Below are 13,049 nucleotides of genomic sequence, written 5' to 3'. Positions count from 1 at the left end.
TTTTTGGTCATAGTAATAAAGAAAGCTAAAGCAAAGAGTTAAATTCAAAGATCTTTTTTTCTAAAGGAAAAAAAAGTTGGATATGATATAGAAATGATGAGATAAAAGGGTACATTACTGAATTTACTTTATTCAAAAAACTATTAATCTCAAAATATTTTACATAGTTACAGACTTTGGTTTATTGATACAAATTTAAAGATAATTTTGTTACACATTATGTATGTTTCTAATTCTCTTGGGGTATTTTGCTTATGTGATGCATTTAAAATGTAATATATAATTTAAAAATACAGGTTAGCTATTAGGAGTCTGATGCTATTGCATCTTATTACTGTCAATAGTATTATAACTTGCCTTCTAGAAATCATAATATAAATTACTCAGGTCAGAAGATATAGAGGCTGAAATACCACATATATTTCTCTCAGCTTCTTTACCATCTAATGATATTTTCTGGTACTGACAGTCTTTTAAGCTCTCTAGGAAACTTGGATGGGAAAGTTGAGTATAGGTCCTCTATCGGAAATTGTCTTTATTCTTTCTTAGTCCCAGTAGTGCAGATATGAAAAGATTTCTCATTTTTCCCTTTATCTTAGTGTTTACTGTATTTTATTTCTCTGAGTTGCAGTACCAGGTGGGGTTAGAATATTGATCTGTTACTTTAAGCCTTCAGTGAGTGTTAGAAAACCAGATCCTCATCCTGAAGAAAGCCTGTCATACACTATGTCCCCATGCAGCTTTCTACCACGGACAGAGTCAAGAATCCATGTCCTACTGTGGTTTTACAATTTCAAGTGAATTCATGATCAAACTTGGACTCTCAATGGTCTTTACCAAATATGCCATTTTAGACACCTTGAATAACAAGGCAAATACTTCAAAGCTTATAAAACTCAGATATCCCCTTTGGTGCCTCTCTGTGAAACCACTTTTTGGGGGGATATCACCGCATTTGGCATCCTTCTCATGAAGGCTTTCTCTATCATTATTATTCTTCTTTTAAGCTACCTCATTAAAAAATTTCCTCTCCAGTTATTTTTTTAATTTCTTTTTAACAAATGGGCTTCATCATTTAAATACACATTTATTTTTATATGCATTGGTGTTTTACTTGCATATATGTATGTGACAGAGTGTCAGAAGCCCTGGAACTGGAGTTACAAATAGATGTGAGCTGCCATATGTGTGCTGGGAATAGAACCAGGTTCCTCTGGAAGAAGAGCCAGTGCTCTTAACCAATGAGCAATACCCTCCTGAGTAATGGGATTAAAGGCTTGTGACAGAATGTCCTTCTCTTCAGTTTTTAATGAAGGCAACTTATTATCTTCATATATATACATATATATACATATACATATATATACATATACAAATTTATATATATATATATATATAAATTTGTTAATTTTGATTTTATGAGTGCCTGCACATATGTTATGTGTACCAGGTATTGGTCAAATGCCATTGGAATCCAGAAGAGGGTGTTGGCTTACCTGGAACTGGAGTGCAGATGGTTCTGAGGCACCATGTGGTTGCTGGCAACCCATATCCTCTGCAAGAGCAGGCACTATTCTCCACCACTAAGCCATCTGCCTAGCTCCTCTTACATTGAATAAAATGCATTGTTTATTTATTTATTTTTAAGTCTTTCTCAGACAAAGTCATGGATCCTGATCTTGACCTAATTTATTAAGGCTTATTATGTGCCAGATCCTTTGACAAATTAACAGTCATGCCACCCATTATGTTCTATTTACCAACTATGTGTCATATAGCAAAACAGATGATCTTGAAGACATTCAAGAAGGGATTGGTTTAATACAGGGAATTGTTATCTCAATAATGACCTCTAAAAGTTTTGTGAAATGCAGTGGTTTGAAGCTGAGTTGATACTATTATCTGCCTGCAACACAATAATAGTTAATTTGCAGCCCTTACTTATTTCCATTTGTCCCTCTGTAGTTGGCTGATACTACAGTCTATTACTTTCTGTTATTCTAACTCTTACATGTCATGGCTGTGTCACTAATTGAGCAATTTTATAGGAAACAATGCAAGATTAAGGGTTATTGCTTACCTTTAGTCCAGAAGGCAACAGTGGCATCTGTGTAACAAGAAGTTTCATTGAAAGCTATCTGCATTCCTGAAAACTGGGAACAGAAAGAAATCTGTGTATTCAGGAAAAGGAAAAGTTTTTTTTTTTTTCATTTTTCTTTATTAAGAAATTTTTGGGGTTGGGGATTTAGCTCAGTGGTAGAGCACTTGCCTAGCAAATGCAAGGCCCTGGGTTCAATTCTCAGCTCCACAAATTAAAAAGAAAGAAAGAAATTTTCTACTCACTCTTCATACCACCCACAGTTCCCCCTCCTCCATAGCCACCCCACATCCCCACATCTCCCAAATTAAGGTCTCCCATGGAGAGTCAGCAGAGCCTGGAACACTGAGCCTAGGCAGGTCCAAGCAGCTCCCCTTTGCACCAAGGCTGCACAAGGAATCACATCACAGTGATGGGGCCCCCAAAAGCCTGCCCATGTACCAGGAACAGATTCTGATCCCCCTGCCTGGGTGCCCACCAAATAGTTCAAGCCAAACAACCAATTTCCATATCCAGAGGGCCTAGTTCAGTCCCATAGGGGCTCCACAGCCACCAGTCCACAGTTCATGGGCTTTTACTAGTGTGGCCATTCATCTCTACACATCTTCCCCCCATGATCTTGATGTCATCTCTCCTCTCTCTATCAACTGGATTCCCAGAGCTCAGCCTGGTGCCTGGCCGTGGATCTCTGCATCTGCCTCCATCAGTCACTGACAAAAGCTCTGTGACGATGGTTAGGGTATTCACTAGACTGGTCACCAGAGTAGACCAGTCCACGCACCCTCTAGACGACTGCCAGCACTCCAAGGTGGGGCCATCTGTGTGGATTCCTGAGAGCCTACCCAGCACCCTGCCTCTTCCTTTTCCCATGATGTCCTCATCTATCATGGTATCTTCCTCCCTGCCCTCCCACTTTGTCCCTGTTCCAGCTCAACCCTCCCATTTCCCTATATTCTCATCCCCCACTCCTCGCCCTCTGCTCCCCCTCCAGTCCACTAATGTAGATCTCATCCACTTCTCCTTCACAGGGTCATCCAAGTGTCCCTCCTAGAGTCTTTCCCTGTTAGCTAGCCTCTCTGGAGCTGTGGGTTGGAGTCTGTCCATCTCTTTCCTCACATCTAGTATTCACTTATGAGTGAGTACATACTATTAAAGATTACTGTGTATAAATGCCCTTCCTCCTTTTATGCTCACTGTGTGACTTAATGAAGATATGTCATATGTTCATAATTATATCTACTGTCATTCCCCCTCATCATCACTAACTCTGTTCAAAGTATACTTCAGTGATAATTATTTTCTATTCCAGTTTCCTCAGTTGGGGACTCTATTAATAGACTTGGAAGTCAAAGGCAGAAATTCAATATCTGGAAACATCTGCATGTAGTTTCATGAACTGGAAGCATGGTAAGGACAGTCTTTCAGATGTCCTAACTCATAGTATTTAATGTAAGAAAATGCAGTTGAAAGAAAATATATAAAAGAATTTTTGAAATATCACTATAATATTTAAATTCACATACTTTTATCTAGAAATATGACCACATATCTCCCTGTAGATTTATGTGGATAAAATTGCATAATAGATTATTTCTCATATCATAGAAGGAATGTATTACTTTATGACTCAAAACAGCCCAAACTTCTAAATTCCACAAATTTAAGAGCAAATCAATGTTTGAATCTAAACTTTTCAACTATGAAATCTTATAAGCATGAAGGGATCAGATGATCATAAATTGAATCCAATTTCATGAGACATCAATTGTTCAGACTAGAAGTGTTTGAAAAACACAACTATTACCCTGGTACACTTATTGGAGAAAATAGGAATTTTTGAGTTAGAGTGATTATTTTAAATAGTAACTATAAATTAAATAAAGTATCAGAGACTTTTATGCAAATATTCATATGCATAAAGGAGAAAAATAATGTGTATAATATCTTGATTTCTCTCTTGTACTACATTCTGGTGGTGTCATATTGCACTTACGTTGTTGAGTGTATTCTTGCATTGGTGCCTACCTATCTATTTCTCCAATCAGTACAAGCGATATCTGTGTCTCCAGGGGCCACTCTTGGTCCAGTTGGTGCTGGTAGGGTCTGTGTCTCAGGGAGCCTCTGGATCTTGGGATTTGGGTGGGTTTGGGGAATATAGTGGGACATGTGTAGATTACAGGGTGTGGGGTGGTGTCTGGGAAGGCCTGCCCACAGGAGTCTTGCCTGCTTTCCTGCAATGGGGGCTGCAATGTTGGGAGTGGTGGGGCACAAGTTGTGCTCTGGGGCCTAGGGCCTAGAGACTGGGCTAACTGGCTGAGAGAACAGTCACTCACCTCTTGATCCAAACAAAGTTGGCATAGTCTATCTCAGGGAGCAACTGAGGTATATAGGTGGGCTTGTGGGACAGAATGAAACTTGGAGATTACAGGGCCTACTGGGTGGGGAGCAGGCCTTCCTTCAGGAGCCATGCCTGCTGGCCTGCAACTGGGACTACCAAAAATCTATTTTCAATAAAATGATAAAAAGAAAAAATGTACAATTTAAAATGAATAAATAATCACAACTGTGTTGTATGAAGGCTTAGCAATTTTTCCTCTTATAAACATCATTATTATCATGATGATGACTACCACATACTAGTCTTAAAAATAGTTAAGGAATTAATACAGCAAATAGTCACTGAAATGGAAACACTGAAGGAGTAAAGTCTCATCCTGGGATCCTCTTACTCTATGGTTGAGGACCACAGATAGTGCACACAGTGAACAGAGACCAATATGGGACCTTAGAGATGAGCAAGTGTCATTACTATAATATCTGACACCATAGAGAAACGTTGTTATTTTATTAAAAATGTCTTTTCTAAGTGATGTGTAAGGTGAGACAGTGATATAGAGAAAAAATAAAATATAAATTGTATTTTACTGTTTCTTCCTCCTTTTCTTCCTCTTATCCAGCTTCCCTTCCTTGTTAGTCTCACCCATGATGCATTATGCCTGGGTTATTGTGTTTCACAAGACAAAAGACATTTTAACATTATACAATACATCAATATTATTCATCATTCTAACAAGATAAACTATATAATAATCTATACTATGCCTTAAAAACATTTCTATAAGAGTCAATAGGTATTCATGATAAATCTCTAAGGAAGCAAAGTATAGTGATTTTATTTGCTCTGGCAAATATAATACCCAATGATAAAATGTTGGATATTTTATGCCTCATGCTACAGAAAAATATCAAAATGGGTACTCTCACCACTTGTATCTAAAACAATAGCATGGATACAACAAATGTAGTAAGCAACAATGAGTGAAGGGCATGGAGTAAAATATTTGCTAGTAAAATTAGTGCAGAAATTCCTTTCATAAACAAAGGTATCTCAACACAAATACTTAAAAGTTAATGCAATAAAATCACTACAAGGAAGAAAGCAAAGTTTTATTATTTACAGATGATATCATAGTATACATAAGCGATCCCAAAAATTCTACCAGTGAACATGTATAGCTGATAAACACCCTTCAGTGAAGTGACTAGATATAAGACTAGCTAAAGAAATCAGGAGCCTTCTCATAGACACATAACGAATGGGCTGAAAAAGAAATGAGAAACAACACCCTTCAAAATAGTCATAAACAATCTGGATACAAAATCTTCCATCTACAACCAATCTTGGCAGCAAAATGTGCTGAAGCAATGGTAGTACAGAGCTTGAGACAATTGCCAACCAATGAATGAAAATTTGAGACCCACACCACCAGAGGGCACCTAGGCCTGACACTGCCTGGATGGCCAGGAACTGGAAGCTTGGTAGGCCAGAGACATAAGGGAGAACCAAACAGGACTGCCAAAACAAGTTCAATGATATGATTCCAACCGCTATTCTGCTATATTCATAAATCAGTGCCTAGCTCAGTTGTTATCAGAGAAGCTTCCTCCAGCTGCTGATGGGAACAGATAGAGAGACCCACAGCCAAACATTAGGTGAAGCTTGGGGAGCCCCTCTGAAGAAGGAAAGAGAGCAAGGATTATAGGAGCCAGAGTACTCAAGGATACCCAGAGAACACAGTCCACAGAATCAACTTAGTAGGGCTCATAGAGGCTGAGGCAGCAAACATGGAGCCTGCATGAGTTTGTGCTAGGTCCCTGGCAAATAGGTTGTGGTTGTTTACCTTTTTTTGTTGTACTCCTAACAATGGGAGTGAGTGGGGCTGTCTCTCACTCTTTTCCCTGACCTTGGGACCTTTTCCCTCCTACTAGGTGGCCTCATCTAGTCATGATATAAAGGTTTGTGCCTAGTCTTATTTCATCTTGTTAATTGCTGTTTGGTTGATATCCCTGGGAGTTCTGCTCTTTTCTGAAGGAAAATGGAGGAGAAATGGATCTGGGGTAGAATGGAGTTGGGGAATTCTGGGAGGAGTGCAGGGAGAGGAGGATGTGGTTGGGATGTATTGTATGAGAGAAGAATAAAGAAAAAGAAAAAGAAAAAATTTCACATATGCTGAGGATAACATAATAGGCCTTGCACATTAAAGAGCATACAAATGAACAGAGAATATATTTGTGTTTGTAATATGAACCACTTTCACAATACTTTTAAATGCATGAGTGTTTTGCCTGTAGGAGTGTAAGTATACAGTGTGCAGGCCTGGTGCCCTTAGAGGCTAGAAGAGGGTGCTGGATGCCCTGGAACTGAAGTTAAAGATAGCTGTAGATCACCATGTGAGTACTGAGAATCAAAGCAAAGTCCTTTCAAGTGCAACAATTCCCTTTTATTTTTTGAGCTGAGGATTGGACCTTGGGGCCTTGTACTTGCTAGGCAAGCGCTCTACCACTGAGCTAAATCCCCAACCCGCAACAATTCCTCTTAACCAAGGGACATTCTTTCCATCACAATGAAACACTTAAATGTATATTTTCTGAAATTGGTACACAAATTCAATGTAATGCAACTAATAACAGTGAAGTTTCAAAAGTCAATAAACTCAGCCTAGAATTAATGTAGAAATTCAATGGGTGGAATAACTAAGAATATCATAGAAATGTGGTACCATTTTTTCAGACTTGTTTGTTCTTTTTATATAAATCTACAGTAATTAAGTCTGTGTGAACTGGAGGTACACAGGTAAATAAATGGGATATTATGAAGAGAATGAGAGATGATATTTCTGAGAGAGAGAGAGAGAGAGAGAGACAGAGACAGAGAGACAGAGACAGACAGAGAGAGATAGGGGTATAAATCACGTTTGTTGTTTTGTTTTGTTCTTAAAAGTATGCTCTGGTGTGGGAGCCCATGGGAGTGTACAGCAGGTGACAGTGTTTGACAGACCAGATAAGAAGCCCCACCTGGCAAAGCCATTGGGTCACTGACTGTGGAAATCATTGTTTTCTGTATGTACTTTCTCATGTGCCACCACTTATCTCTCTAAAATAAACAGCTTTGGGTGTTTTCCCACTGCTTGTGTGTTCATCTAGAGAAAATATTCCATCTTTTGACACATTATAGATGTGGATGCTCAGGAAGATTATTTCTGTTTAGGCTATATAATTCTGATGTACAGAAATAATACCAAAATATTTTTCTTTTCTATATATATATATATATATATATATATATATATATATATATATTATTATTATGTGTTTTAATTTGACACATCAGCCATGGGTTCCCCTGTCCTCCCCACTCCTGCCCCCACCCCCACCTTCCAGAGTTTGGCTAAGGGGGAAGCAGCAGCAGTGTAGGGAGGAAGCTATGTAGAATGTAAGTGAAGTGTATGTACATTGAGTGAGAGATGAGACGCCTTGAGAGGGTGAGGGACATGTGAGAGAATGATTGAATGAGAGATTGAGTGAGCAAAGAGTGAGTGAATGATGTAGAAGAAGTATATGTGTGTGAGAGTGAAAACTGTGTGCAAGACTCCTCACAGGGAAGGACTGTGTGCTCTGTTAGGAAAGGAAAGTCCTCTGTGTACTCTGTATTGCTGGAGATGAAGTGGAAGAATATAGACTACAGAGAGGACTGGTTAGCCTCTTCTAACAATTAAAAAAAAGAATCATCATGAGCCGTGTCAAAATGCTGTAACATCTGAGGAAGTTTCAGCGGGTGACTCACCAGGAGGAACATCTGGGGCAGCCAGGCCACTCACTTCTGCTTCCTTGGGGGTTTATGTTATGACTTGAATCACTGTGGGAGGAAAATTAACATACTGATGACAGTAATAGGTTGCCACATCTTCAGGCTGCACACGACTTATCTTTAGAGAAAACTGTGTGCCAGATCTACTGCCGCTGAACCTTGATGGAACCCCATCTGCCAAGCTGTTTGCATGATAGATCAGGAGCTGAGGAGGTTTCCCTGGTTTCTGCTGATACCATGATAAAGCAATGCCAATGTTCTGACTTGCCTGGCATGTCATGGTGACACTTTCTCCCAGTGACACAGACAGGGAGGCTGGAGACTGGGTCATCTGGATGTCACATCTGGCACCTGAGATTAGAAAATTGAAAATAAATTTGTATAGGTAATACTGTTAGAAAAGCCTTTCACTAAGATAATGAAATAACTGACCAGATTCAGAAATTTATTTACAGAAATTAAATTTCTTACCTATGAGCCAGAGCAGCTGCAGCACCAGGAGCTGTGTGGGGGCCCTCATGTCTGTGCTGTGACTGTGTGAGGCTGACTCCAGCACAGGGGTGACCTGACTATGAGGAAGGGCAGCGGGCACGCTGTGGGCACATGCAAATCAGCAATGGCGATTGGCCAAGCTGGTAACGTATTACAGCCTGTGGTCCTCTTATGTCTCAGATCAGAAAGGCAGTACAGGTTTATTTGTAGGAATGTGCTCCTCTTTTGACAACAAAGAACAACAACACTCTAAGAGTTGCACTTTATTTTGATATCTGTCATGTTCAATGTAGAATTTCTCTGATATGATTACCACTGTGACAGGGACTCTCAGATATGGTACAATTCTAGAAAGTACATAAATCCTTATAAGATCCTTTCATAGATAGCTGTCGATGTTTTGGAGGCCAAGCAGCTATTTCTTCTTTTCTACTTATTTATGAGATTGTATTTAATTAAGGCATTTCTCTCTTCCTTTCCTCCCTTCAAGTCCTCCTAATATTTCCCTTCACCATCTTTCAAATTCATGATATATATTTCATAACTCTATGCAAGTACTTGTATGTACATGAATATTCCTAAATATATACTGTTGAGTTTATACAATATGTGTATGTATGCTTTCAGGGCTGATCACTGAGCAGTGGGCAATCAATCGATGTGCTTTTTCCTGGGGAAGAGTCCCTCTCATGCTCCCAGTTTTACTCGGTTGTCTGGATCCTTTGGGGAGAATCAAAGCCTCAGGGGCTTTCTCTATCCAGTTTCAAATGCTCTTTGGTATCCTCACCGTTCAGCTCATATTTGGTTAGTATTGTTGGTGAGAATTTTCATGTATGTCTCCTAATGTTACTAGAAGGCAAAAGTCTCTCAGCAAACTCGCTGATCCTATGGTCTTATACTTTTCATCACAATTTCAAAAATGTTCCCTGAGCCTTGGTTTGGGAGTATTGTGTAGCTGTATCCATTGAGACTTAGCAGGTACCTTCTTGCTCACAATGATTCCCACATGAGTACGAGAATAGCACTCAAAGACATAATTTGTAAGGGAGGACAGGATCTCATGTAACTAACACACCTTTTCAGGTAAACAGTCTTCCTCCTCACAGGCACCTTCTTGATCACAATGATTCCCACATGAGTAAGAGAATACCATTCGAAGACATAATTTGTAAGGGAGGACAGGATCTCATGTAACTAACACATCTTTTCAGGTAAACAGTCTTGTTTTACCTACTTATCACAACTCAGATACACAAGAACACTTCTATCATGACCAGAGGAGGTCATGGAGTTTCGTCCCTTTCATCTGTTCATATAAATTCTCTTCCTAGATTATGCTGGAATTATATCTATTCCTAATATTCCTGTGAGGCTTCAGATTATTGGACCTGAGTTCTATCCATCCTTATCACAAATCATTGTCTTTAAGGAATGTGAGATTTCTCTTAGAAATTATCTCTCATGTCCTTGAATGTAAAATGGTCTCAAACTTGCATATGTTACGGGCACCATGTATCTTCCAGATATTGAAAGACATTTCTCTATACATTTTGGTCAGAGGGGTACAAGATGCATGGTGAGAGAAACATGTAAGAAAGGACATGTACAAGGTAAAAAATGGGGCGTTAGAGTTGAAGTGAGGTCTAGAGGGTATCAACATCAGGAGTAAGTTTATGATGGACTTACTAAGAGGTGGAATGGGAGGAGTTTCATGTGTCCAGATAACTGTTATATGGGAAATAGAGATCAGATAGTGTGAGAATGACACACACTTAGTGCCAAATATGATGATGGACACAGGGGAGGTATCAGAAACAATAGGTAGATGGATGTGTTCAGAAACTGATTAACCTATAAACCAATGATAGGAATGACTGGTGTATATGGTCATAGATTTTGCATTGAGGGGATATATCAAAGAATCTACAATAGAGATAATAATCTGTGCACTTTGCCTCAATTCTATGCATTAATATGAACATATTTCATGTACTGACACCATATGTATATGGTTTGTTTAAGCAATAAAATCATGCTCACAAACATACAGAATCCATCAAAATGGTGATTTATTTCACAGCTGGCAGCAACTGCCTTGAAAAAATACAGTTGATTTGGCAATGTTATTTATTTGGATACTCATCTCAGCAATACTGAAAATTATAATTAAGGTTTTAAAGATTTTGTTTTTTGAATGTACATAACCATTTTGGTGCTTGTGCAACACCAGTATGTCTGCTTCCCCCTGATGTCAGAAGAGAGTAACAAATCCCCTGAAACTGGAATTGCTTCAAACCACCATGAGCATACTGGGAATTAAGCCTCATTCCTCTGCAAGAACAAAAAGTGCTCTTAGATCCCTCTTTCCATGCAGATTCCAAAAATTATAATTTTAAGTGGCTTGTGGTCCTTTTGCAAACATACAATCACATTTATTATTTTCCCCTTTTCATTATCTGTTCCTAAAACTCACTACAACCACATGGTGACATTCACCTTCTTTCCTGAATTTCACATCACCTTGGAATAGAACATTCATTCACACAGTGGCTTTTGTCCATATGTTCTCTATGCCAGCATCTATGCCTTAAGGCCTAGTTGGAAGGACTGGTCAAACTTAGAGGTGACTTTGTGCATGTCAAAATGTGCTCGGTGTATCCATAGAAGGGACACAGATTGCCATAATACTCCTCCCAATTCTCTAGGTGTCCAGAGGACCATTGCCAATAAGAGTCTTTGGGGATTTTGGCATTGCAGACTGGATGTGGCTAGAATGGCTAAAACCTTTTGTAGCAAATCTTTAGCTTATTGTATAAGCCTAACCTCACTGGATGGAAAGAGAGGTGAGATCCTCCAACAATGAAAAGAGGTATCTCATGTCTTGGTCAGGGACAGGTAAGAAAGGTTTAAGGCAATTACCCATGCCATATAATTGTAATTCTGAGAGTGAGTACAATTTCTTCATTTACAATTTAAAGGAGAGGATATGGATTTGTTTAACAATGGAAAAACCTAAAAAGTCAGACAGGTACCATTTGGACCTTATCTGGAGCCACCAACAGATGTAACAATTTGAGATCTTCTAATACTCCCTTGAGAGTCTTATGTAGTAGGCTGCATCTGAGTGTGCCAGGAGGAGATCATCCATATAATGGATCAAAAGAACATTGCTGGGGACATGGAACAAAACTTGAAAAATATGGGGACATGAACCAAAATTGAAAACCAAATAATGGGGCTATACTTCATTACTTGGGGTAGAATAGTCCAGTGATCTCTCTTTTTTTTTTTTTTAAGATTTTATTTATTTATTTATTATGGACAGAAGAGGGCACCAGATCTCATTACAGATGGTTGTGAGCAACCATGTGGTTGCTGGGAATTGAACTCAGGACCTCTGGAAGAGCAGTAGTCAGTGCTCTTAACCTCTGAGCCATTTCTCCAGCCCCCAGTGATATCTCTTAGCTGGTTTATTCATATTAATTTCCTACACAGTAAAGGCAAAATGATCTCAATCCTGTGGTGCCAGAAGAATTTGTAAAGAGCAATCCTTAATATCTAAAACTATCATATCATAAGATAGAGGAATAGTGCTAAGGTGGGGGAGGCAGGGTATCTAGACCCCATTTTTTCCATTTGATCATTAACTACATGAAGATCCTGCAGGAGGAAGTAGTGTCCTGATCTCTTGGGGACAACAAATATGGGGAGGGGACATTATGGTTACTTGTGGATGGTTCTATAGTTTCTATCTTTAGCTATTCTGCAACTAATTTCTTTAGTTTTGACACCTTGGCTTCAATTATAGGCCACTGTTCCACCCATAATTCTTGGTCCATATCAATAGGGCTAGGGGACTTAATTGTGGTAGATCTCATGGGGACAGTGACCCTTGTAATTGGGGGTTTGGATCTCATGGAGGGTCACAGACTGCAAGACCTACTTTTTCATGGACATCAATGTCATCAAAAAAGGCCCTGTCATCTGTCATTAGGACAACACTCATATCCTCAAAAATATCTCTGCCCCACAGGATCCTAGGTCTAGTGGAAATGACAGTGTGAATGGTTACCCAATTGCCATCAAGGTCTTTCCAATGGACCAGATGGATGGTCATCTTAAAATCTTGTTGGCCTCCCACACCACTAATGGGGATGGGGAACAGATATAAACTTCCAATGAGGGAAATGAAGTACCTCCATCTCAGTTAAAATGATGGCATCCACATCCATGTCCACCAAGCCTTTAATAGCTTGTCCATCAAGGTAGACATAAAAGTCCAAAGATACAGAAACTTAAATTATGATAAGA

At 39.1% G+C, this 13,049-nt stretch overlaps 1 gene segment (V, D, J or C); it reads right to left on the bottom strand.

The window, feature by feature from the left end:
- Nucleotides 1-8,274: 8,274 nt before the first annotated feature.
- LOC118580223 lies at nucleotides 8,275-8,766 on the bottom strand. The segment is given in 2 exon segments: nucleotides 8,275-8,597; nucleotides 8,718-8,766. Coding segments are annotated over 2 exon segments (372 nt in total).
- Nucleotides 8,767-13,049: the final 4,283 nt, after the last annotated feature.

This window comes from Onychomys torridus, chromosome 3, assembly GCF_903995425.1.
Source record: "Onychomys torridus chromosome 3, mOncTor1.1, whole genome shotgun sequence".
In the NCBI taxonomy this organism is placed as follows: domain Eukaryota; kingdom Metazoa; phylum Chordata; class Mammalia; order Rodentia; family Cricetidae; genus Onychomys; species Onychomys torridus.
This window is presented reverse-complemented; position numbering and strand designations above follow the sequence as displayed.